Here is a 27616-nt window from a genome sequence, read left to right as displayed (position 1 = left end):
ATGCAATTATATCAGCCAATCATGAATATAAGGTAAGTGTAAAAGAATATTCATAGCTGCACTCTTTGTAGTGGCAAAAAATTGGAAAATGAGAGCATGCCCTTCAATTGGAGAATGGCTGAACAAAGTGTGGTATATGTTGGTGATGGAATACTATTGTGCTCAAAAGAATAATAAAGTGGAGGAATTCCATGGGAACTGGAACGACCTCCAGGAAGTGATGCAGAGTGAGAGGAGCAGAACCAGGAGAACATTGTACACAGAGACTGATACACTGTGGTACAATCGAATGTAACGGACTTCTCCATTAGTGGCAATGCAGTGATCCTGAACAGCTCAGAGGGATCTACAGAAAGAGCACTATCCACATTCAGAGGAAAAACTGTGGGAGTAAAAATACCGAAGAAAAACAACTGCTTAACTACATGGGTGGAGGGAATATGATTGGGGATGTAGACTCTAAATGAACATCCTAGTGCAAACATCAACAACATGAAAATAGGATTTGATCAAGGACACATGTGATACCCAGGGGAATTGTGCGTCAGCTATGGGAAGGGAAGGAAAATAATGATTATCGTAACCAAGGAATAATGTTCTAAACTGATTAATTAAATAAAAAATGAATGTAAAGTAAGACCATTACTTCTACTACAAAATAATAAATTCCACCAGATACAACTAGGAAATAAAAGCAGGGACAGGTAACTAAGGGTGAATATAAAAAAGTAAAAACATTATCAGGAATGCTCAAGCTAAGAGGTTGATGATGAATGCTAAAGACAATAAAGAGAAGTGTCTAACCTTGACTTTGCCTTTCTATCAAGGGGGAAAAGCTTTGAGCTGTGAAGGATAGAATCAAAATGATTAGCCAACAGGTGAAATGCATAACAGGTAAGGTGATCAAACTGCACCTAGCTCTCCTCAAGTAATTCAGATTCGTAGGTCCTAACAAACTACACCCCAAGGTAATGAAAAAGCTGATGTGTGGCTATAGAAATTTAGTTGTGATCCTTCAAAAATCATGGAGAAGGGAAAAAGATGCTACAAACCTAGAGGCAAGAAAATACAATACCTAATGTACTACTGGTGGAGCTGTGAACTGATCCAACCATTCTGGAGGGCAATTTGGAATTATACCCAGAGCTATAAAACAGTGCATACCCTTTGATCCAGTAATATCACTACTAGGTCTGTATCCCAGAGAGATAAAAGAAAAGGGGAAAGGACCTACTTGTACAAAAATATGTGTAGCTGCTTTTTTTGGTGGCAAAGAATTGAAAACCAAAGGGATGTCCATCACCTGGGGAATGGTTAAGCCCATTATATTACAGAATACTATTGTGCTGTAAGGAGTGATGAACAGGATGATTTCAGAAAGAACTGGAAAGGGAGCAGCTGGGTAGCTCAGTGGATTGAGAGCCAGGCCTAGAGTCAGGAAGTCTTAGATTCAAATCTGGCCTCAGATACTTCCTAGCTATATTGACCACTGCCTAGCCCTTACCACTCTTCTGCCTTCGAACCAATATATGGTATTGATTCTAAGAAAGAAGGCTAAAAAAAAGCAAAAAACTGGAAAGCCCTTCATGGTCTGATACAGAGTGAAATAAGCAGAACCAGGAAAACACAGTAATAGCAATACTGTAGAATGGTAAACCGTGATAGACTTATCAGCAATACAGTGATCCAGGACAATTTTGAGGGACTTATGAAAAAGAATGCTATCCACCTGCAGAGAAAGAACAGTTGGAGTCAGAGTGCAAATGAAAGCATATGATTTTTCACTTGTTTATTTGGGCTTATATTATTTAGGCTTATATATATATATTGGGGTTTGGGTTTTATAAAGTTACTTATAAAAATAAACAATATGGAAATATGTTTTGCATGAGAATATATGTATAACCCAGATCAAATCACCTGCCAGCACCAGGAAAGGGACGGGAAGAGAAAAAGGGAGATAAATTCAATCATATAACTTGGGGAAACTTGTGTAGAAATTTGTTATGTATAAGTGGTAAAAATAAAAAATAATATATTTTTAAAATTTTTTAAAGAAAGTACAGTACCAATTTCTAAAAAATAAAGATAGTACAAATGATAAGCAAGTGGGTATATCCAATTGCTGCCAAATTCTAGAAGGTATGATTTTCGGAAGAGAAGTAATCTCAAGGACTAAGCACTGCTTCATTAACAGATCGTGAAAGATGAATCTCATTCCTTTTCCAATAGAGTTACTAGTTATTCACTCAAAAAGAGGAATAGCAATGGAGAGTGAATATTGAGATTACTCCCAGGCATTTGTCAAAGTATCTTATAATGTCTATATGACTATATAGTAAAGTAGGTAGGTTCTAAACTGTTTGACTAACTGGATCCCAAGAATAAGGAATAAATCGTCTACATCATCTTGAAAAGAGTATCCCAGGAATTTGCCCTGGGACCTATACAAAATTTTGTCATAGTCCTGAATGAAAGTATACAAATAGTAAGTACACTTGTCCAACTGCCAGATGACAGAAAGCTGGGAAGGACAATTAACATGTTAGGAAACAGAGAAGGGTTTTTAAAAGACCTCCACAGAGGAGAATGATGGGCAGAATCAAAGAAGAAAAAAATGATTAAGGTTAAATATCAAGTGCTACCCTTTGATTCAAAACTAAACTGTAAAGGTACAGAACAAGGAAAGCATGGTCAAAAATAGTTTGAGTAAAAGAGATCTGGGTGTCTGAGTCAAATGCAAGTTCAATGAGTTAGCATTGTGACATGTAAACCTTAAAATTTCTTAGACTTATGAATGTTGGAAATTTCCCCATTGGGAAATCTCATACTGGAAAAAATTTCCTACTGATAGTAAGAACTCTATTGGAATGTGAACCCCCTTGGCATGGGAGGATCCTTCTCCTCCCTACTTAAGACTACTTTAGGACAGAAACCTTTTGCTAAACAATGAAAAGGGCTTTGACCTATGCTTAAGCTTAGAACAGGAAGTTCTTTGAGTCATGATTGATTTTAGAATTGATACAATAGAGATACTTGGAATGACAGAACCAGGTCTTGGAAAATACAATCTCCACCCTACTCAGAGTAAAAGGATTTAGGAAGGGCTGCAGCAAAGGATCAAGATTTAATTATTTGAGAATATGACCTTCAACAGACATGTGCAAAGGGGAGAGACCTCTGGGCGGTCCTGGGTTAAACTAGAACCACCATTGGCACAGGGGAGACATTGACAGTGATTGGTAGATGTGAGAACTGAGGGGAGGGAAATTAGATGGTTTCTTTAAAGATAGCAGGGCTGACGAGAGGAGGTTTTTCGAGAGGTTTTGCTTTGAGAGGTTGTGCTCTGAGAAGCTTGCTCTGAAGGAGGCTGGAGGTGGAGGCCCCTGAGACTGTTTCTCCATTTTGGTCACGTGAGTGATAGGGACTGATCTCTTTTCTTTGCCTCAGCTATCTAAGGGCTTGGGCCTTTTGGCCCAGCCTTCTCTCTCTCTCTCTCTCTCTCTCTCTCTCTCTCTCTCTCTCTCTCTCTCTCTCTCTCTCTAATACCTTTCTTCCTCCTGTTTGTAATTAAAAACTCCATAAAAGGTTGACTGCTAACTTGAGTTTTCATTTAGGAATTACATAGCTGAATTCCTTGGCGACCTTAAATTAATATATATCAGTCTTTTAAAGTGATTTCCTTGTCACAGACATGACAGCTAAAGAACTAGCTCTGTCTTAGATCACCTTAATGTGGTATGTCTAAAGTTAAAGAGGTCCCATCTATCCTCTGTCTAGACACATATTAGTAGCAGGGTTACCAGAATGGTGAAGGAACTGAAGAGCATAGTTACAAGACTCCATTCAAAGAACTGGGTATATGCATGTCAAGAAGAAAACCCAGAAGGAACTCAAGAACTGTCCTTAAATATCTCAGGGTAATTATATAGAGAAAGAATTTTCTGCTTGGCTGTCTGTAGAGGGAAGGACAAGGAACTATGGTTAGAAGATTTAGAGATGCAAAGGAATAATAAATAATAAAAGGAATACAAAACAATAAAAGGAAACATTTCCTAAAAACTAAAGATACACAAAGTAGAATGAGTTGTTTCCAGGCGTAGTGGATTTCCCCATCACTGGAAATCTGCAAGTGGAAGTTAGATGACTATTTGTTGGGGATATTTTGGAAGAAATTTCTACTCAGGATACATTGTCCTAGATAACCTGTTAGGCACCTGTGACTCAGTGCTATTTGATACTAACCAAAGAGATACAGCCTAAGTTGGTAATAACCATTGTAATTCAATGACAAAAACAACAAACAACATGGGGGGTGGGGAAATAGGAGGGAAGTAAAATTGGAAAGAGAAGGCAGAAAAGAAAACAATGGAAAAAAGAACAAAAAGAAAAGAAGAGTAAGGAGGGAACTAACAGAATATAAACATCAGAGATCTTACAGCTTTTTATAGCCAATATCATCTTACAGCTTTTTATAGGTAATCTCAAATTTCTTTCAAATTGCCTTCTAGTACTCATATTCATCCCTTCTATCAAAAAAATAAATAAATAAAAGGCATAATACTAGCTGGGTGGCTCAGTGGATTGAGAGTCAGGCCCAGATATGGGAGGTCCTGGGTTCAAATCTGGCCCCAGACACTTCCCAGCTGTGTGACCCTGGGCAAGTCACTTGACCCCCATTGCCTAGCCCTTACCACTCTTCTGCCTTGGAGCCAATAGATAGTATTGACTCCAAGATAGAAGGTAAGGGTTTAAAAATAATAATAATAATAATACTATGAACTAACCAGTGGGAAATGTTATAATTATAATATTTCAAAAAATCACCTAAATAGAGCCAAAAATTCACATAAAGCAGATGACTTACCAAACTTTGCTTTTTCCCCCCTGTAAGATAAACTAGAAGACACTTCTCGAATGTTCTATTTTAAACCTCCCTGCCAAAATGAGGTTTATGTATATGTTAACTAATTTAAAACTGAAAAAGAACTTAAAATTACCATCAAGTACAAAGACACAATTCCTAGAACCATGAGAAATACTGTCAGAACTTTGCTCTCTTATCTCTAGTGCAGCTAAGTTGTTACAGGAGTTAATATTTTTAACTTCATATGGTTGCCCTTACCCATTTCCAGTCTTCTCACATCATATAATTCAGAGAAGATATAGGATCCTAGAAAAGATAGAACACAAAGGAATATTACACACTAAATATATGTACATATATACTCATAATTGTAGCACAAGAAGTCATACATAGTACTATCTAGTCTTTGTAATTAATTAAAAACAAAATAAATATAGGAGGAACTGGCCTTGTTTCCCTCAGATACAAAACAAACAAGGGGTTAGACTACATAGATGTACTTCTTAACTTTTTTTGTGTCTGCTGGACTTACGGACCCCTTCTCAGAAAAATGTTTTTAAATACATAAAATAAAATACATAGCATTACAAAGGAAACTAATTAATAATGAAATAGTTATCAAAATATGAAAGAAAAAAACAAGGTCATAGATATCAGGTTAAGAGTACTGGACAAGATAGATAGTCTTTTCTGAAGTCCCTTCCAACTTTGGAGTTATGATGCTACAAATCTATGACAGGAAAATGAATGATTAGAAAGTAATAAAACTAAGCTGAAGTAAATGGAAAATTATCTCTATAGCCTATACTACAAATAGGAAATCTAGAAGGGACATTAAAGATCACTAGTCCAACCCCCCCATTTTATAAATGAAGAAATAGAGTGTAAATAAAATTATCTATTCACAGTCATACAACTAGTATAAAGATAAAAAGTCAAAATTAGACCTCAAATCTTTCCAAACAAACAAACAAAAAAAAATCGAACTTAGGCCTACCATCTAGTTCAATCAGATTTACCTAAAATTGGCCCTGAGGGACTCATAAATTATCTACAGCCAGAATGAGAAAAGTCTGGCAGTGTTCTAAGCAATATGAAATTTTCTTTATTTCTCTGGTGACATTAACAGACATTCCCTTAAGGATGAAATAATGCAAAATACAAAGTAGAAAGATTACCATGTTAGACTATACAACTTCTTCCTAGAACCGCTAAAGACCAATGTTTAATCATTTAGATCTGTTAAAGACTTCCCCACTTAGAATTTAAGCTTTTATGTTGCTTAATGAGCCAAATCCTCTCTCAAGGCTATGTGTCCATGTCACTTAATCTCCCAGAGCCTCAGTTTTCTTATCTGTAAAATGGAATAATAACTCCAGTACCTGCTTCACAGGATTGTTTTGCTTTATTATGAACTTTACCTCTCATACGTACTCATCATACTCTTTTGTATTCTATTTTCAGACATATCTCCTACTAGAATATAATAAGATTCTTGAGGACAAGGAATTTATCTTACTCTTCTTTGTATCTCTGACACCTAGTACTGGTTTTGTATATGGTATGGTGCTTAACAAATGTTTTTTCAACTTGAATTAAAAATGAAAGAATGTTTCATTTTTTTTAACTATTCTAGATGTGGTATCATATAAATAACAATTTAAATGACCCATTGACTGAGAGGGAACAAAAGAGATGGCCACTGTTCCCGATCACCATATCTCATTCATTTTCTTTTTAAAATGTCTTCAGATCTCTCATAGAATTAAAGGAGTCTTTTCACAGTTCATTCCATCAAGCAGGTCACTTAAAAATCAACATTCATTGTTCTCCACTCTCTTCACCTTATAGCCCTGAAAAAAACTTCTTCAGTGGTCCCTTCCCCAACCAGCTTGAAGGATGACTCTCTAAGACCATAGTTTCAGGAAAGCAACAGCAATCCTTGGCTTCACTATTTACTCAATATCACAGAGCTGGTATTCATGCCTTAAACTCTATCCTTCTTTCTGGAACCAAGGTCAAGTCAATTCTGCCAACTGTTCCTAGATGAACATGTCATCCTACTTCCAGTTGTCCCTATTCACCACTTTGGTGGCTATACAGGCCAAGTACCTCTCCTTAACACCATATCCATATTATAAACTTTCATTCATTTGTGCATTCATTCTCTCACTGCCCAAAAAAAGAATGTTTTGGTTTTTTTTTAAGAGCAGAAGGGTTCCACCTTGGTAGAAGATTCCCTATCCTATTGATTTTTATATTTTAGTGAGATGAAAGTAAAAACGAAAACTGTCTTTCTTTGAAATTTTTGTACCCTTTGTTTCACACTCAACAGTCCCCACCCCAACCACAAGAATGTAGTATGCAGGTTGGCTGAGAATTTGGGGAAGGGAGGATTCTGAGATATAATTTTTTTAAATATATTTGGTTTGTTCCCCTTTGTATAGAATATATATATTTACTTTGAGACAAGTTAGGTCACATAGACAATCAATTAATAAATAGTTATTAAGCACTGAATTGGGCACTGGGCTAAATGGTAAGGATATAAAAGAGAGAGGCACTGCCCTCAAGGAGCTTACCATCTAACAGGACAAAGAATGTGCAAATAAATACACACAGCAAGCCATCACAAGGCAAATAGGAAATAAGGAATAAAGACGGTTTGGAGAAGGCAAGATTTGAGTTGGGCCTTGGGTCAGCAGTCAGTGTTCTAAGCACAGGGACATGCTTGACAGCAGGAGATGCTGCTGACACTGGACTGAAGGGTACAGCAGTGGGGAAAGGTATAAGGAGTAAGAAGAATAGACAAGGAGGAAGGGACCAGGCTAACAACAGAGAATTCTGCATTTGAGCCTGGAAGCAAAGAGGAGACATCATCATCTTGTTCTTTAATTACTTCACTGGCTGAATGGAGGAGATAGCCTGAAGTGGAGTGAGTCAGGAGGCCAGCAGACCCACCAGGAGGCTACTGGAACAGTCCAGGACTGAGGAGATGTGTGCCTACACTACAGGGGCAGCAATGTCAGAGGAAAGAAGGGGGCGTGTTCCAGAGATGTTACAGAGGCCGTTGGAACGAGGGTGAGAGGCGACTAGGCTGCAAGTCTGAAGGATAGGAGGATGACTACCCTCTAAAGAAATGGGAAAGGAAGGAAAGAGGAGTGGGGTTTGGGGGGAAAGCTAGTGAGTTTAGTTCTAGACATATGGAGTTTAGGATATCTGCTGGACATCCACTTTGAGATGTCTGAATGATGGTTTGAGTTCTGAGATTGGAGGTCAGCAGACAGGTTGGGGCAGGATAAGCAGATCTGAGAATCATCAGCATAGAAATGGTAATTAAATCTATGGCAGCTGATTAGGTCAGTAAGTAAAGTAGCATAGAGAGAGAAGAGAAGAGGACAGAACCCTGTGGGATGCCTATGGGTAGAGGGTGTTATCTGGATGAGGATCCAGAAAAGAAGACTGAAGAGAGATGAGCTAAGTAAGAACCAGGAGAGAAGAGATTCCCAAAAACCTTAAGAAAAGAGAGTATCAAGAAGAGGAAATCACAACCATTTTGGAGGACAATTTGGAATTATGCTCAAAAGGCTATAAAGCAATGTGTACCTTTTGGCCAAGTAATACCACTACTAGGTCTGTATCCCAGAGAGATCAAAGAAAAAAAATAGGAAAAGAACCTCTTGTACAAAAATATTTATAGTCGCTCTTTTTGTGGTGTCAAAGAATTGGAAATTGGGGGATGTCCATCAAATGGGGAACATCTGAGCAAATTGTGGTATATGATGGTAATGGAATAATACTGTGCTGTAAGGAATGAATAGGATGATTTCAAAAGAGCTAGAAAGACCTACATGAACTGATAGAGAGTGAAAAAAGCAGAACCAGGAAAACATTATACATAGTAACAGCAATATTGTGGAATGACTGATTGATAGATTCAGCTACTAACAGCAATACAATGATCCAGGACACAAGGGACTTATGACAAAGAATGTTCTCCACCTCCAGAGAAAGAACTGTTGGAGTCAGAATGCAGACGAAAATATATGATTTTTTAATTGTTTATTTGCATTTATGTCTTGGGGATTTGGTTTTATAAGGTTACTCATACAGACAATATTGAAATATGTTTTGCATGATAATACATGTAAAATCCAAATTGAATCACCTGCCAGCACTAGGATGGGGAAGGGAAGAGAGGGAGGGGAATAAATTCAATCCTATAATTTAGGAAAACTTGCATGAAACTGTATAACTACATGTAATTAGTAAAAAATTAAAAAGAAAAAAAGAGAGGGATCAACAGTGTCAGAGGCTGTAGAGAGATTAAAGGAGAATGAACTTTAAGAAAAGGTCACTGAATCTGTCAAGTCTGAAAACATTAATAACTTCAAAGAAAGCAAGTGTATGCTGAAAGCTAGATCTTTAAAGGTTAAAGAAAGTGAAAGGAAATAAAGTGAAGAAACCTTTAGTAAAAAGGCCTTTTCTAGGAGTTTAGCTACAAAGGGCAGGAGAAATTTAAAGCAACAGTAGAGGAGATATGGGCATGTTTGTAGACAATAGGAAATGAAGCAATAGGCAGATAGAGATTGAAAATAAGTTTACTTCAGGGTAGAGTAACTCAAAGTAACACATAGTTTTCAAAGGAGAAAAAGTAGAACACAAAAATTTCAAAGTTTGCTTTGGGTAAACATATTGAATTGTCAATTTTGCTTTCAGCTATAATAATAACCTCTAGTGCTGTTCTAAGTTCAATAATATGGGAATTCTTTGAAGTTTCAACATAATTATTTAGTCAACAAAATAACTAATATGGAAAAATATTTTACATGATTGCATATGTGAAATCCGTATCAGGGGTGGAGAGAATGGAGGATAAGAGAGAAAGAATTTTGAACTAAAAAAAGAATGTTAAAAATTGTTTTTACATGTAACTGGGGGGAAATAAAATATTTTTAAAAAATAATGTACTGTGTTAAAATATATGTGAAAAACATTTCTAAAATGTTTAACTATATCATGTTAACTAAAAGAGAAAGAAAACTAATGGGAAAAAAATTATCTAGAAAGAACTCTGGAAGAGCCATCCTTCAATTGCTAAATAGGCAATTTTCAAATAAAGAAATCAAAGCCATATATAGGTTTAGGAAAAAATGCTCCAAATCACTATTAACTAGGGAAATGCAAACCAAAACAATTCTGTGATGACTGGCTAAAATGACAAAGAGAGCAAATGACAAATGTTGGACAGGATGTAGGAAAATGGGGACACATATATTGTTGGTAGAACTGTGAACTGATCCAACCATTTTGGAGAGCGATTTGGAATCACACCCAGAGAATTATAAAACTGTATACCCTAAGACCTAGTCTTTCCCAAGGAGTTCAGGGAAAAAGGAAAAGAAGCTACATGCTCCAAAATATTCTGGAAATTGAGGCGATGTCCATCAATTGAGGAATGGCTAAATAAACTGTGGTATATGATTGTGATAGGAATACTACTTTGCCACAAGAAATTATGAGGCTAATTTTTTTTTTAATTTGCAAAGAACATGGGATAATGAACAGTGAAATGAGTAGAACCAAGAGAATATTATATACAGCTACAGATTCAACACTCAAAGAATAATTTGTGAATGTCACCGCCAGAGAATGAACTGAAAAATGGAAATATGAAAGACAATTCAGATATACTATCTGTTTGCCCAATGATACCTTCTATAATGTGGGGAGGTAACTGAGACATGTATAAATAAGTTCTATTGATTAAAAAAAAAAAGGACTCTGGCAAAACAACAATCCCAATTTTTCTTGCTGGCACTGAAATAATAAATATAGCATATAGGATTGACCAAATCCTACCAAGTCAGAATTTTATTTCATTTTAAGGAGATCCTGAAATATCATTAACACCTTAAAAGTTGTTTACCTAATAGGGGGCAAAAACCTCCCAGAACACTCCAAAAATACCTCTAAATTAGACCAGCACCAGAGGTCATCATTATAGTTGAAGGGGAGAGATTAATCTGGAATAATCAGTGACAAGTGCCAAAAAAGGATGGAAAATGAGGATTGAGAAAAGATTGTTTTGAAAGGACAAAATAATTTGTCATCTTTGAGCAGTTTTATTAAAGTGGTAGGAGTAGAATAAAACTAAAGAGACTTAAGGAAATAGTGTGGTACAAAAAGAAAGAGCACTGGATTTGAGTCAGACCATCTGTTTTTGGCCTCTGAAACTACTTGTGTGACCTTGGGCAAGTCCTTTCCTCTCTCTGATCCTTAATTTCCCATCTGTAAAAGGAGAGTAACACTAAAAGGTGTCCCTTTTCTTGGCTCTCTTGCCTCTCTGATCCACCTTTCTTTTTCTCTATTTAAACCCTTACCTTCAAAGTCTTAGAATTGATACAAAGTATTGGTTCCAAGGCATTAGTGGTAAGGGCTAGGCAACTGGGATTAAGTGATTTGCAGATTTCTGCAACATTTTTTAAAAACAGATATGTAAAAGGTTGCATGCACTTTCAGATGAGCTCTTTGTATTATTAATTTTGTTTAACTGTTTTACTTTGTTACAAGAAGTATAAAATTGGAGTAAATGATAAATGCATATAACATAAAAACAAAACATCAATAAAAGTGAAAATAACAAAAGAATAAAAAAAATTTTTTTTAACCTTTACCTTCCATTTTACAATACTGTGCATTGTTGCCAAAGCAGAAGAGTGGTAAGGCAATGAGGGTTAATTGACTTGTCCAGGGTCACATAGCTAAGAAATGTCTGAGGTCATATTTGAACCCAGGACCTCTCATCTCAACCCACTGAGTAACCTACTTGCTCCATAGCATTATAGCTTTTTAAGGCCTTGCATGGTACTTTGTGCTTCTTTCATTATATTTTATACTCAGTATAATTAGCTTTCAAATGTCATATTTTAAATTATTCTCTGATACCTTACTTGTTTGTCATCATCTCACTAGATGTGGGTCAGTCAAGACCAGGTCTTATCTAAACTTTGTAATTCCCCTCATCCATGGAACATCACACCAGTCTGGACTTTACTCAGATAGGCAATTAAGACCAAGGTGAGCTGAACAAAACTGACAAATCGGATCTGTGCATAAGAAAGATAAATAAATCTTTCTTATCTGTCAAGTTAAATAGGCTGTGAACAATGAATTAGAAGAGATGGAGAGACTAGAGGTTGGGAGATGATGGAGGAGTTTGTGGCAGAAGTCTAAGATGGTGGTAATAAGAGTATGCAATAAGATGGTAATAAAAGGAAAAATAAAAGCATGATTTTGAACATTTATTTTAGCTTTAAGGCTTGCAAAGCACTTTATATATGTTATTTAATTAAATCCTTGCAACAATTTATTGAGTTAGGTGCTATTTTATTATTCCCATTTTACAATTGAGGAAATTCAAGCAAATAGAGACAGCTTATCAGTGTTTGAGGCTGGATTCAGATTCAGGTCTTTCTGACTCCAGGTCCACTCTATCCACTGCCCCATGTAGTTTAACTGGTATACTCTGACAACTAAGTGGACATGGAAAGGAAAGGAAATGGAAGAATCAAGGCAAACACTAAGGTTTCAACCACAAACGACAAGTTAACCATAGTACAGTTGACAAATAAGGAAGCAAAATGGGGAATGGTTTTTATTGCTGTTGTTGTTCCTTCATTTCAGTCATGTCCAACTTTTCACCACCCTATCTGGGGTTTTTATGGCAGAGATGTTGGAATGGCTTGCCATTCCCTTCTCCAGCTAATTGTACAAATGAGAAAATTGAGGCAAACAGTTAAGTGAGTTGCCTAGGGTCACACAAGTATCTGAAGTCAGATTGAACTCTACCTGCCCCAATGGTTTTGTAGGATTATATAATCTTTTCTGTATATTGATGAATATAGATGCCTCAAGAACTTTGGGTAGAAATGCTTCTGTAGAGAAATTGGGGCTGAACATATAGATATAAGGACCACTTGCACAGAAGAGCTATGGGAGTGAAGAAGTAAAATCAGTAAAGGAGAGGGCAGAGAGGGAAGGGAGAAAGCCAAAGAACCTTGGGAAATAACCCACTTAACAGGTTAGAAGAAACAAGTAAGAGAGAAGAATGGTCCGAAAACTGGACTTTTAAAGATGCCAAAGAAGAACTGAAGTGGTCAACAAGCACCAAATGCTGCAAAGAAGTCAAAGAGGATAAATAATAAAGGAGAGTTTAAGAAAATGAGAGTGATTTCCATTTCCATGGAAAGGAAATCAGATTACACTGGACTTACTTAGAAATGGTTGGGTTTAATTGGAAGCATCTAGTATAAAGTACTTTTTAAAGAGGCAAGGCAATGAAGAAAAGGCATAAAAAAAAAAAACCCAAAAGGGTAGAAAGCTGTCAGTGGACTGAGAAGAATTAGTTTAGGTAAATAGAAAAGAACTAGAAGAAATCAATGACTAAAGTTTCATAAAATAGGGGAATGGCAGATTATGGTCTGAAAGACTGGGGAGAATACTCTGAGACAGGAGAAAAGGACTCCCAAATTTTGAGATGTGAAAGCAGAAACCTGAGGAAACTCATGATGATAGCCTTGATCTCAATAAAGTAAGAAACAAGATTTGATTACTGGTACAGGGAATAATTCCTCTCTCTAATCATCAAAACAGGTGCTCTAGACTCTAGTCTAGAAGTAGTTTCTAGCTCCTGAACTTCTGAAAAGATACTGTATATTCTACTATTCCCTCAGTCTTCTTTTATCTGTCCATGTGGTTTTTAAAAATTATGTACTTAACCATCAATAGATATTAATATACAAAAAGAATTACATGTGAAAGCATGAGTTTGTTAAAGTTTTTTTTAATGTGTATGGAATGTAAGAAGTAACAAATTTAGGGGCAGCTAGGGGCTCAGTGGATAGAATCAGACCTAGCTATGGGAGGTCCTGGGCTCTAATCTGGCCTCAAACCCTTCCTAGCTGTATGACCCTGGGCCAGTTCTTTAACAACCATTGCCTAGCCCTTACCACTCTTCTGCCTTAGAACTAATACTTAGTAACAATTCTGACAGAAGGTTTAAAAGAAAAAAGTGTAGGGAAAGACAACAGGAGTGTAGGTCTGCAGGCAGGATGAGACTAGCTAGTTAATTGGGGGATCAGAAATAGCCCAGTTTGACTAGAAAAAGCAATAATGAGAAGGCTGGACAATCAGGTTTGAGTCACACTGCAGAGAATCTTAAATTCTGGAATCGGTTTATATTTCGTTAAATAGGCATGGGAAGTCACTGATAAGGTTTGGGTAATGACATGATTTTTGGGCAGTGGGCTATAGGATGCACTGGAGAAGAAACAGATGAAAGCCAAAGAAGCATAGCTCAAAGGCTATCAAGAAAAAAGGATATGAAATGATACAGTTGCAATGGAAATGAAAAATACATCTGAAGTAAAATCAAAGGAACTTGGAAACTAACTGGATGATGAAAAGGGCAGTGTAGATGTTAGAGAGGGACAGGCACACAGAACATGAGTTTAGTTTCAGACATAGTTCATCAGGTAGATTCAATTCAATCAAGCATTTATTAGGATTTTCCATGTGCTAAGAGTTAGTTCCTAGCACAGTCTCCAATCTCGAGGACTTAAATCAAATGACTATGGAGACCAATAAGTGTGCTATAGGGTAGAATGGGAAAACTTTGAAGAGGTCTAGACAAAGCATGTTATAGGACAGTTTGAAGGGGGAGAATTTACTTTTAGTTGAAGAGGAGCCTCAGCTGAACTTAGAAGAGAAAGCTGACATTAGGAAGATGTATGAAGGAAGTGGAGCATGATGACAATTCAACTAGAGAGAGGCAAGTAAGGACATGGTGACATGAAGAAAGTAGTCCAAGGAAGGCTGGAATAGAATAGGCATTCACATCAAGAAGCATTTTTTTTTTAAGAAGAAGAGATCAAAGTCATCAAAAGTCACATTAAAAATGCTCTAAATAACTGATAAGAACAACCCAGAGATAGTACCTCATAACCATCAGATTGGTTAACATGACAGAAAAGGAAAATGACAAATGTTAAAGGGGATATAGAAAAATTGGGATACTAATGCACTGCTGGTGGAGTTGTAAACTGATTCAATCATTCTGGAAAGCAATTCAAAACCATGCATAAAGTACTAAACTACACAAACTGTGCATACCCTTTGACCCAGTAAGTTAGACCACTACTAAGTCTGTAGCCCAAAGAGATTAAAAAAAAAAAAGGAAAAAGAACCTATTTGTAAAAAAATATTGAAAGCAGCTCTGTTTGTGGTGGCAAAGAACTGGAAATTGAGGGAATTCCCATCAATTAAAGAATGGTTGAACAAGATGTGATACATGACTGTGATGGAATACTATTGTGCTATAAGAAATGACAAGCAGGACAGTTTCAGAAAAACCTGGAAAGACTTATTTGAACTCATGCAAAGTTAAATGAGCAGAATCAGGAGAATACTGCACAAAGTAGGAGCAATATTATAAAGATGATAACAGAGAATTGTAACAACTGTGAAAGATTTAGCTACTGTGATCAAGACCATTCCAAAGGACCCATGATGAAAAAAGCTATCACCTCCAGAAGTCTAACTGATAAACTCAATGTAGGCTGAAAAGTACTTTTTTAACTTTATTTTTATTCTTTTGAACTTTATTTTCCATCATGGCTAATATGGGCACATATTTTGCATGACTTCACATGTACGATATCAAATTGCTTACCTTCTCAATGAGAGAGGAGAGATTAAAGAGGGAGAGAGAGAGAATTTGGAAATCAAAATGTTTTAAATTTAAAATTTTTAAACTTAAAAAATATAGTTAATAAAATGCTTACATGTAATTGGGAAACATTTAAAGAAATATATAAAAGTAATCTTAAAGAAAGAAGCACTTAACTGCCTACTACATACAAAGTTCTGAGAGAAAAAAAAGCCATGTTATCTTCAAGGGGATTACATTCTACTGGAAGACACAAGGTGTAAACAGATTAAGATCAGGAGATGTTCAGGTTCATATAAGATCAGGTTCCTATAAGAGGCAGTTCCTAGCTAAGGCTTCTAGGGTGTAAAAGGTGAAGAGTATATAAAGGAAACCTGTACAAAGAGAGAAGAGATGGAAATCCAAATTTGGGGAACAATAGCCCAATTTGGCTGAATGTAGAGTGCAAGAAGGAAATAATTTGGAGTAAGACTGGAAAAATCAGTTTTGCCTTATTTGTGGAAAGCATCTTAAAAGTCAAACTAAGGTGTTCATATTTTAACCTTCAATGTGGATGTCATATAAAGTAAAAGGGAGAGTGAAAACCTGAGGACATTTAGAAGCTTGTTATGCTAATCTATGCAAGAAATGATAAAGGTCTGCTATTGTAATAGCGCTATGAACAGAGAGGACATACTCCAGATATTTAGTGGATCAGCAAAACCTAGCAAGCAATTGGATGTGTGGAAATGACAAAAAGTGGAGTTATACTTGTAGGTAGCAGGAGAAAGTAGTTATATTGCACTGGTATAATGAATTACTGATGTCACAACTCCCTTCACTGAAGTAGAAGGGCAATATAGGTGTAACTTAAGAGTCTTAAAAGTTTTGGGGGCACTGAGAGGTTAACTAACTTGCTCACAATCACAGTTAGCATGTGTCAGAGACAAGACTTGAACTCAGATTTTCCTCTAATTCACTCTCAAAGTGCTCTTCTCAAAGAAGAAAGTGATTTACCATATTACATTGATATAAATTCAAGCACCAGGTTAGCTTCTGTGAAATCGTTTTCTCATCTATATAATGCAGAAGTTAGATGAAGTGGCATCTGAGGTCTCTTCTAGTTCAGACATTCTGCAATTCTTTCTTATTTTACAAATGTGAGGTATTTTCCTTTTACAAGAATAACTGATGACTCCCTCAACACAAAGGAACCACTTAATTTTCTTCTTGAATATGTGTATTTTTTGTTTCTACCCCAAAGAGAAAGGTAGAAAAAAGAAGTAAGCTGTATTTATATAATCATAAGTCATACACACACACACACACACACAAGGTAACCAGAATATGAAAAACAAAAAGAACAATACATACACATGTATATTGAGAGTGTGGTTGTGAGAAAGCTATTTAGTAGTTAGTTAAGAGGGTGACATTGGAAAGTCAAGAGGAAATGCAGAAGGAAGACAACAATACCTACTTTCCTTCACCCTAGTAGCAGGCATTAAGATATCCCTGCTGTTTGGTGAGGACAACTTTCTATATGTGTCTTCTCCAGCAGTCAACTCTCCCTTTTCTAATCATTGACCTAATTACTTTTTCCCTCCACTGTCTTCAAATGTGTCCAAGTGTCTCTTTCCAAAACTACACCCTACCATCCACGGGAGTTCATAATTGTAACTCTTTCCCTTTCTCAGTCATATTTCCAGAAAAAAGCTATCTACACTTGCTATCTCTACCCCTTCAGTTCTCTATCATCTGCAATCTGGCTTCTGACTTCATCACTCAACTAAAACAACTTTCCAAGTTGCCAGAGATCTCTTAATTAGTAAATTATATGGTCTTATTTCAATCCTCACCCTTCTTGACCTATTTGCTGCATTTAACAATGTTGACTACCCCTTGCTCCTGAATACTGTCCTCACGGGAGTTTTCATGACACAGCTCTCTCCTGGTTCTTTTTTTGTGGATTTATCAATATCATGCACCTTAACTATATGTGTTCCCAAAGAGTCTGTCCTAGGCCCCTCCTCTATACTTTCTCTTGGTGACCTCATCAGTTCCCATGGATTTAATTATTATCTTTATACTTATGACTCATGATTTATACATCCAGCCCCAGACCCTCCCCTGAGCTTCAAATCAAATCACCAACTGCCTATTGGATACTTCAAACTGGATATCCTGGAATGGTTGGTTGTGGTTGTAGCAGAATCAGGTTAGCTCAGGGGAGGAGTTCCTACTCTAGAGATCTTAGAGAAAACAGCCACCCTCAGAAGTGGGGCAGAGCCTGACCTGTTTTACCAGTAAAGTTGACTGGATTCTACCAAGGTAAAAAGTAAAACAGCTAATATGCAGCATTTCAAACATTATGTTTTAATGAGGATTAACTATAAACAGCCCAGCTGATTGTAACCCATAGTTCTGTCACTGAATTAAATGACAGAACTATGGGTTACATTTACAGTGATTTCTGTGATTCTATATTTAGCCTTTTTCTATGTATTGGAATAAACTTCCTGTCCCAAACTAGATTCATATTGTATATTAAGTACCTCTTTTCTCTTTAGGGAGACCCAGACACTCTATCAGTTGCTAAATCTTAATTCTTCTTATATAACATTTCTCATCTATTTTCTCTTCTCTTATGTGACATAACCTAAATGGGAGTAAAATTGCCCTGGGAAACTTATCATTGGGTGAGCACTTGTTAAAGAGGCAAAGAACATGAGAACAAGGAGCCGAATCCTCCTAATTAGGGGATACAGTTCCCCAGACCTGACCTAGGAACAAACTGAAATGGCTGGGTAGCATAAAGATAGGGAGTAAATGTTCCCAACCCACAAGGCCAAGCAGTAATTACTCAAAACTAGAAAAATAATAAACAAATAATAGCACTCAAGGAGTCTCTATTCTCCTAGGAAATATTACATGTGGAAGGTGAGGTTATAATAAGCAACAAGATCCACAAAGTCTTCAAATAGGAAGTGGACAACTTTGAAGAAAATTAAGGATTCTAAGACAGAGGGAGAAAGAGGGCACTCTAGGCAGGACAAAGCCCAGAGCAGTAGGGGTTGGAATGCCAAGTTTAGGGGATAACAAGTAGGACAGCCTGGTTGAAAACGGAGTGTGAATGAATGAGGAATATGAAATAAATCTGGAGAAATCAACTGAAGCAAGATTGTAAAGGGCTTTATTTGCCAAAATGAGGTATTTTTACATTATTAGAGAGGCAATGGATGACCAACAAAGCTTCTTGCACACAGAAATGATATGGTCACACCTATACTTCAGTAAGGACACTTTAGCAGCTATGTGGGATATGGATAGACTAAGAGAGAATCTGGAAACAAGGGCACCAATTAGAAGGTTACTGAAATACTCTGGATAAGAGTTTGGTAGGACCTAAATTAAAGGCAGGTAGGGGACTCAGGGAAAAGAGCCTTGGGCCTAAAGGCAGAAGGTTCTGAGTTCAAATACAGCGTCAGCCACTTACTGGTGTGTGACTCTGGACAAGTCACTTAACTTGTTTGCCTTAATCCACTGGAGAAGATGGTAAACCATCCCAGTACTCTTGCCAAGAAAACCCTATGGGCAATATGGTCCACAAGGTAAAAAAAATCAGACATGACTGAATAGCAGAAGGCCCTAACTAGATTTGTAGTCACATAGAAGGAAATAGATGAGAGATGTTGTATAGAAAGAATTAAGATTTAGCAACTGATTCAATATGGGGTGTGAGGAAGAGAAAAGAATCAAAGATGATTCTAAGATTATGAATCCGGGTGATTAATGTTAATGTTTCCTCAATAGAAATAGGGAAGTCTGGAGGAAGGTCAAATTGAGAGGAAAGTTGTCAGTCCCATTTTGTGTATGTTCAGGAAATAGAAAATTTAAATAACCCAACCTTGAAAAATTAAGCTATAAAAGAACTCAAGGGAAAAAAAAAAGAGAAAAATCCCAGGACAAGATGAATTTAAATGCAAATTTTACCAAATATATAAGGAATAATTAATTCCAATACTCAATCTTGCACATGTTCTGTATAACTTGTCTATGGAATCTGGGGTGACACTTTAACTCTCCAATATCAGAGATCAAAGTGATGAAGGGAAGAAAGCTATTCCAAAGAAATTCCTACAGCATAAAAAAATATGTAACAAAAGAACATATATTATATGTCCAGGTGAAAGCCAGGAAAAAGGATGAGGGGGCAGAAAAAAGCTGAAGACTTCAAAGCACTATCTAGGAGTTGGATTACCTAAAATGAGCAGTAGAGCCTGTTTTAATTTCCATTCTCACCCACCAGATTAGGTTTTCATTAAATGTGTGGTAGCAAGACCTGTTTTGCAATTAGTTGAAGGCAATTAAAGGGGTGGCGTCAGGATTTCAGAGCAGAACTTTATCATCATTTCTCCTATCCAAAAAGATAGACTAGCAAGAGAGAATGAAAGAAATGAGGGGGGGAAAAGACAGCCCAGGGCATACTTAAAGATATGTTTCAAGTTTCACTATAAATATATTTCTCTATTAGATAAATTTATATTTCTTTTCTTTTTTTAAAACCCTTACCTTCTGTCTTGGAACCAATACTAATGGTTCCAAGAAAGAGGAGCCATAAGGAATAGACAATGGGGTTAAATGACTTGTCCACAGTCACACAGCTAGGAAGTATCAGGGTTCATATTTGAACCCAGGTCCTTTCCGCTCCAAGACTGATACTCTCGCTCCCCCTCAATATAATTTATATTTCAACATTTCTATGTGGTACAAATATTTAAGAAAATCAACAAGCATTTATTGGGGTCAGTTAGGTGGCTCAAGTAGATTGAGAGTCAAGACTAGAGATAGGAGGTTCTGGGTTTAAATCTGCCCTTCTAGGTGTCCTAGCTGTGTGACCCTGGGCAAATCATTTATTCCCCCATTTGCCTACCCCTTACCATTTTTCTGCCTTGGGACCAATACCTGGCCCTCGGAATCAATACCAGTATTGATTATAAGACAGAGGATAAGGGTTTAAAAAACAAAAACAAACATTTATTAAGTGTCTACTATGAGTCAGACAATACAAGAGGCAAAAAAAAACCCAATCTCGAGGAGCTCATAGTGTAATAAGGAGACAAACATAGGAGAGATCCAGAGAGTATACACGGGAGATAATAAACAGTGGGAAGACATCAGCAATAAAGAGGTTCAGGAAAGCCTCTGTGGAAAACGGGATTTTAGGGGGGTGGGAGATGGGAGAAAAAGAAGGAAAGGATTCCAGGCTGCATCTAACTTTTAGAATGCCCACCCCAGCCCTTTGCAGGGTAGCAGACACAGAGGACCCAGGGGGCTGGCTGGGCTGTGATAAAAGGGGTGTAGTTATGGCGAAGAAAGATATTGGAGGCAGTGCACGGGCACTGATAATAGGCAGGGGAGGCTGAGTATCTCTTCTCTGTGTCTGCAGTCTCCAGGACCTCAACAGAGGGAGAGGGAAGCTCCTGGATATTTCTCAGCGGGAGGAATGCCCCAGGTGAGCGACCCAGGGGGGAGGGGGTGCAGAGAAGGCCGACCCTGGCCCGCCGGAGCTCTCCGCGGAGGTCGGCTCCGATGACAGCGGGATCCGGGCGCAGAGGATCAATGGCCTGGGGGAGGGGAGAAGAGGGTCATGGGGATGCTCCCGGGAGGCCGCTCCCTGGGAAGATGGAGCTTCCTCCTGGGACCGTCCAGGTTCCCCAGGGGGCCTGCTCCCCTGGGACGGCGGCGGGTGAAGTCCCCTCCCCCCAGGCCTTCAAGATTAACGGCTGCCGGGGAATGGGAGGAGGCGGGAGGGGGGAGAAACAGGCAGGTTCCGGGGGACAGGAGGGGTGAGAACCGCCACCTTCTCCGCCCAGCCCCACCTCAGTCAGGTTCGTCCTGACCTAGCCCGGCTCGGCCTCCGTGCCCCGGCTTCCCTTTGGCTCCCCCTCCCGCTTCCCGCCGCCACTCACCGAACCGGAACCGGGCGCCACGCGAGGGGGTTTCCGGCCGGGAGCCGAACACAGAACCCGGGAACCGCTGCGAACCGGAACCACCTCCGCCGCACCGGAAGCTTTCCCTGGCGGCGGCGGCGGCGGCGGCGGCGGCGGCTGCGGCTGCGGTAGCCGTTTCTGCAGGGCCTCCGCAGCTGAGGATTATACAGATCCCGTAGAGCCAGCGCTAGGGTGGGGACCGCGCTGAGCGTCTGCGCGTGCGCGCTTAGGGAAAGCCGGCGCCTCTCCATTCTTCCCTTCCTTCCCCTCCCCCCCCCCCCCCCCCCCCGCCCTTCCAGACTGAAGCTGCTGCGACTCGGAGGACAATTAGGGTCGTGGTGCTTCCTTCCTGCGAAGCAGAGATGTTCTTTCCTCTCCCCGGAAAGGACCTCCTATACCTTCCCTGGACCGACCTCAGTTTCCCTATCGGTAAAATGACAGGGATGGACCCCATCGCCTCCTCCCCTTCATCTCCCCGGGCTGGAGGCGGCTACAGCTCCCTCCGGAACTCTCGATCCTCGCCTGCTGAGGGGTTGAGGGAGGCCGAGAAGGCGTGGACTCCAATAAAAAACTCCCCAGGTCCAGAAAAAGGAGCATCTTCACCACGGAGCCAGCGTGATTTCCTGAGGTTAACCTGGCAAGAACATGGCAGGCTGCAGTTTTCTTCCTGCTTTATTCATTTCCTTTTTTTACTAGACTGGTGACCCAGGAAATAACGCAGCCTTGATATCCCCTAGGTTTCAGCAAAGAAACTGGCAAAATCTTTCAGCTTTCCAACAGAATAGCGAAATATAGGGGAGATGATGAGCCGGTTAAGTAGTATCTCACATCTCACAAAACTAGCATACAGGTTACGTAAAAGCTTTATTGTCATGGAAACCATTGGCAGGAAAAGACCACCAGTTCACTGAAAAAATCTCCGAATGAAGTAGGCTTTCTTTGGAGCCATTTCTACTGTATACACACACACCCCTAATATGAAATGGAGAGAAATGGATGGCAGTTAGGGATTACACGTTGCTTCTAAGTATATGAAAACATCCTTCCAAGGAGAGAAGGGCAAGGAGTCCTCAGATAGTGTTTTTGTATCATTTTGCAGCATTGTTCATCACAGTGATAAGAGAAACACCCATTGAACATAACATGAAAGGCCTTGCAATGATACTGTAGCAAAGATAAACTCAAATGCAGAAAGGAAGGAAGGAAGCCAGTATGCAATTATTAAGTCTTATTCTGTGCCAGGCACTATACAAGACTTCTCTTTATACAAATGCAAACAAGAAGAGTCTTCAGACTCAAGGGGCCTCCATTCTAATGGAAGAAGACCATATACAAAAGGGGAGAGTGATGTATTGGTGTGCAAGATGAGATTGATGAAAGTTCTTAGAGCAACTTCCTAGTTTTGAAGTCTAAAAATTAAAAATGGAGTGATTGGATGTCCTAGGACAAAGAAGCCCCGGCACTGAGCAGAAGTTCCAGGAAAAGACAGGAGTAAAGACATGATTTTGAAGACTGAAAGTCAGGAGTTGGGCCAGGAGGGGAAAGTAGATGTGACTGTTCATTTTTACACTGAAATGGAGGCTGTTTAAAGATGGAGTCACTGGAGCATCAGACCTCATTAAATTGAAACTATCTCCTAGTCATATTTTGATCCTCATTCTCAACGTCTTTGCAATATTTAACAATAATGAGCACTTTCTTCTCATGCATATTCTCCCCTTATGTTTTTTTTTTTTAAACCCTTACCTTCTGTCTTGGAGCCAATACACAGTATTAGCTCCAAGGCAGAAGAGTGGTAAGGGCTAGGCAATGGGGGTCAAGTGACTTGTCCAGGGACACACAGCTGGGAAGTATCGGAGGCCAGATTTGAACCTAGGACTTCCCATCTCTAGGCTGACTCTCAATCCACTGAGCCACCCAGCTGCCCCTTCTTTCTGTTTTTTTGTTTGTTTGTTTGTTTGACATGGTTCTTTCTAGTTCTCTTAGCTGATTACTGAATATTCTTACTGGATCTTCATACATGTTATGCCTGCTATTAATGGATAGATTCCCAAGGCTTTTTCTTAAGCCCTCTTCTCTCCATACTCTCTCATTACCTCCATGGGTTCAGTGATCATTTCTTTGTATGTGATTTTCTAGAAATTTATATCCAGTTCTATTTTCTCTCCTGAACTCCAGTCACACATCCTTTAGAGCCAAATGGCTAGGGACAACTCTACCTCAATATCCAAATCAGGACTCATTTTTTTCCTCAAACCTTATCCTTCCTTTTTTCCTTCTTATTGCCAGTCCTTCCAATTGCTCAGGTTTGCTACTGCCATGTCTCATCATACATATCCAGTCAAATGCTATGGCTTATTTCCATCTAAATAATATCTCTTACATCTATCCCCTTCTTGCTACCCACATGCTGCCACCTTAGTTTAGGCCTTTGTTCCCTCTTGCCTGAAGTATTGAAACAGTCTCTTAAATAGTTTTCTTTCTTCAAATTCTTTGCTACTCTAACCTATCCTCTACATAGCTGCTGAAGTGATGTCCTAAAATGCAGGTCCAGTCAGGTCACTCCCCTATTCAATACACCCCAGTAGTTCTCATCTTTAGCATCAAGCATAAACTCCTCTTCGACATTTAAAGTTCTTCACAGCCTGGCTTATTCCCTTTTTTCCAGTCTTCGTATATATTATTGCCTCTCCTGAAACTTTTTGAAGGGAATAAGCCTTTATTATATACTTACTGTGAAGTAGGCACTGTGCTAAGTGATTTATAAATATTTCATTTAATCATCATAATCCTTTAAGGTAAGTCTTATTTGTTTCTCAGTTGAGGAAGCTCAGGCAGGCAGGTTAAACAACTTACCCAGGATCACATAGCTAAGTGATTGAGGCCAGATTTAAACTCATCTTCCTGACTCCAGACTCAGTACTTTATCAACTGTACCACTTAGCTGCCTCTTCAGTCCAGACATAATGGCCTACTTGCTCTTCCTCACATATACCAGTCCATTTCCTATCTCCATGCCTTTATACTAGTCATTCCCATACCTGGAATACTCTCTTTTCTCACTTCCACCATTTGGAATCCCTGGTTTTCTTCAAGACTTAGCTCAATAGTCACCTTCTACATGAAGCTTTCCTAATCCTGAGACGGCTAATGCTCCCTCTCCCATAACCTCCTGACATTCATTTTATATACCTTATAAATATATCTGTACATGTTGTCTCTCCCATTCAAATGTAAGCTCTTTGAGAACAAGAGCTATTTCACTTTTGACTTTGTATCTCCAGTGCTTAGCACAGTGACTGACACACAGTGTTTAATCTGACTGACACACAGGTGACTACCTGTCACAATAGAGCAACATGGCAGCCAAAAGACCTAATGTGTTCTGGGGATTGCATCTCAGAGCCAGATGAGGGAGTGGGAATAGTTGTTCAGCATGGCATAGGAATGACAGACCAATTATCTTTTCTTTTAGAAGAAACACTCCCTTCCACCACCTTTCTCCATTTTAATGTCCTTTCTTGCTAGAGGTCTTCAAGTAAAAGATAATGTAGACATGATTCCTTTTCACGCATAGATTGGATTAAATGGCCTTTGATGGCCATTTCAAGTCAAATTCAGTGGCTCATGAGGTAGCAATAGTGTTGCTTCATACCCCCTGCACTGATTTTCAGATTTACCTACCTGGACACACTAGATGGAATTTGGGATCATTTTCAAATCCCATGGTTATTCAGCCAATTAAGAGGTCATCGTGAGTCCAGGGGGCTCATCATATTCCTATGTAATCCCTACATTATTTTCCCCCTTGTCACATCACCTTAATTATCTTGGGTTTCAACTTTATCCCATCCTTCAAATCTATAGATCTTTCTCCTTGACAGAAAATAGGCATAAGGTAGGAAATAGAGGAAATAGTTCTACCTTCTCTCCATCATTCATTATCATTATCCCAAGTAGAGGTCCTGTCTTTTCCTTGATCTCCTTCCTGCTCTTAAGAGGTTTAAAAAAGTCCTTGTGTTATCCTCATTTATTTTAAGTTTCAATTCATATTGGACCTTTTTTGCCATGAATTCTTATAGGAATATGTCACTTTTATGTTTATACTCAGTTTATCCTATGTGTTTGTGCATGTACTTAAAAAAAAAAAAACTCTTAACTTCTGTCTTAGAATAAATACTATGTATTTGTTCCAAAGCAGAAGAATGGTAAGGGCTAGACAATGAGGGTTAAGTGCCTTGCCCAGGGCCACACAGCTAGGAAGCATCTGAGGCCAGATTTGAACCTAGGACCTCCTGACTCTAGACCTGGCTCTCAATCCACTGAGCCATCTAGCTGCCCCCTACATGTACTTTTAAAATATGAATTTCATTGTCACCATTTTGGTCTCCTTAGACCCTATCCCTTTTCCTTCCTCATTGAAATGATTTGAGAATGTATGAGTAGATTTTTTTTCATCAGTTATCTATCCTTTTAGAACAGATTTCCCTTTAATAGTCTCAGGCCTTGGTATCCAACTATACTATTATTAACTCTTTGAAATTATAATCTAGGGCACAAATTGGACCATGTAGGACATTCCCTTAAAGGGAGAGGTAACTTGCAATAAATCTTCAGTAAAAAATGCCAAAAAAAAATTCTGTCCTAGAGTAAAAGTTCTGGAACTTGAGCAGGAGAATGGCATGGTCATATCATGGCTTTCAGAATATTCAATTTTCATATTCCAACCTTAAAATGTATGTGAGATGCCTATGATGTCATACTTACTCCTTCAAAATAGAACTCTATTTTGTTTACCTACATCTTGATATATAGGCATCCAAGTCTATGCATATTGTTTCTATTGTATCCCAACCTTCTTTCCTGGGCTTTTTTTCCCCTCTACACTTCCTCATTGGGAAGCTCATCAGGTGCCATGAGTTGTAGTAGGGATGGAATAGTGCACTTCCCACAGAAAGGGTCTAGATCAATAGTAAAGTATACCTTCTGTCCCCATGCAGGTTCAATTACTACTCTGTGCAAATGACTCACATCAATATATCCAGCCCCAGTCACTTGTCTTGAGCTCCTATTGGATCTATTTAACTGGATGTTCAATAAACATCTCAAATTCAACATGTCCAAAACAGATTATCTTATACAACCACCCACTTCACCAAAACCTGTAGTCTTCATAATTTGTCATAAGCCTAGAGTATATTCTTGGATAATCCTTGACTTAGAATCCCTCACTTCCTTCAAAGTGTACCTCATGTGCTATCTCCTTTATGGGGCCTTTCCTCATCCCTCCAGCTATTTGAACCTTTCTTCCACCTTGCTGAAATTATCTTGTTTTTACTCTGTATATATTTTATGTATACTTTTATGTTGTGTGGGCAGTAGGTGGTGCCGTGGACAAGGGTGCTGGAACTAGAGTCAGGAAAGCTCATTTTCCTGAGTTCAAATCTGATCTCAGATACTTACTAGATGTGTGATCCTGGGCAAGTCACTTAATCCTGATTGCTTCAGTTTTCTCATCTGTGAAATGAGTTGGAGAAGGGAATGACAAACCACTCCAATATCTTTGCCAGGAAAATCCCAAATGCAGTCACAAAGAGATCTGACCCAAATAACTGAACAATAACAACCTATATGTTTTGTTTATATTTATATACTGAAAGACAAGTCAAATTATGTCATTTCAATCTTGACACGCACCATAAACAAGACCAGAAGGAAGAATTTCCCATTTTTCTTCTATCTTACTTGGTTCTTGAACTCCTTTTTGAGTTCCTCCAGAGCTTGTGACTAATTTCCATGGGGGGGGGGGGTATTTTGCTTGTGTCTGTTCCTCTTCCATTGCTTCTGTATTTTGCTCTTTTTCTCCATAGAAAATTTTCAAAATCAAGAGCTTTTTTTGCTGTTGTTTACTCCTTTTCCCACTTGTGGATTGGAATTCTTGCATGTTGGTGGTCATTACTATCTTGGTTTCTGTGTCACAGGCTAATGCCTTGGTACTCTCTTCCCTTCCCTATCAGAGGTCTGAGTGAGGGCAGGTAAATAAACCTG

At 38.6% G+C, this 27616-nt stretch overlaps 2 protein-coding genes across 2 annotated transcripts in view; one reads left to right on the top strand and one right to left on the bottom strand.

The window, feature by feature from the left end:
- Positions 1-22022, bottom strand: part of SENP1 (SUMO specific peptidase 1) — a 76705-nt gene extending 54683 nt beyond the window's left edge. Inside the window, exons 1-3 of the mRNA XM_056800629.1 lie at positions 21870-22022; positions 21548-21755; positions 5126-5173 (exon numbers count right to left, since the gene is read on the bottom strand). Of these exons, the coding sequence (XP_056656607.1) occupies positions 5126-5173; positions 21548-21755; positions 21870-22022 (409 nt within the window). The remainder of the gene's footprint in view (positions 1-5125; positions 5174-21547; positions 21756-21869) is intronic.
- The window catches only part of PFKM (phosphofructokinase, muscle), a 53847-nt gene continuing 47226 nt past the window's right edge, over positions 20996-27616 (top strand). Inside the window, exon 1 of the mRNA XM_056798370.1 lies at positions 20996-21090. The gene's annotated coding sequence lies outside the window, so the exon portion shown is untranslated. The remainder of the gene's footprint in view (positions 21091-27616) is intronic.

This window comes from Monodelphis domestica, chromosome 5, assembly GCF_027887165.1.
Source record: "Monodelphis domestica isolate mMonDom1 chromosome 5, mMonDom1.pri, whole genome shotgun sequence".
NCBI lineage: Eukaryota > Metazoa > Chordata > Mammalia > Didelphimorphia > Didelphidae > Monodelphis > Monodelphis domestica.
Note: the sequence above shows the minus strand (reverse complement) of the source record. Positions and strands in the feature narration are given on the sequence as shown.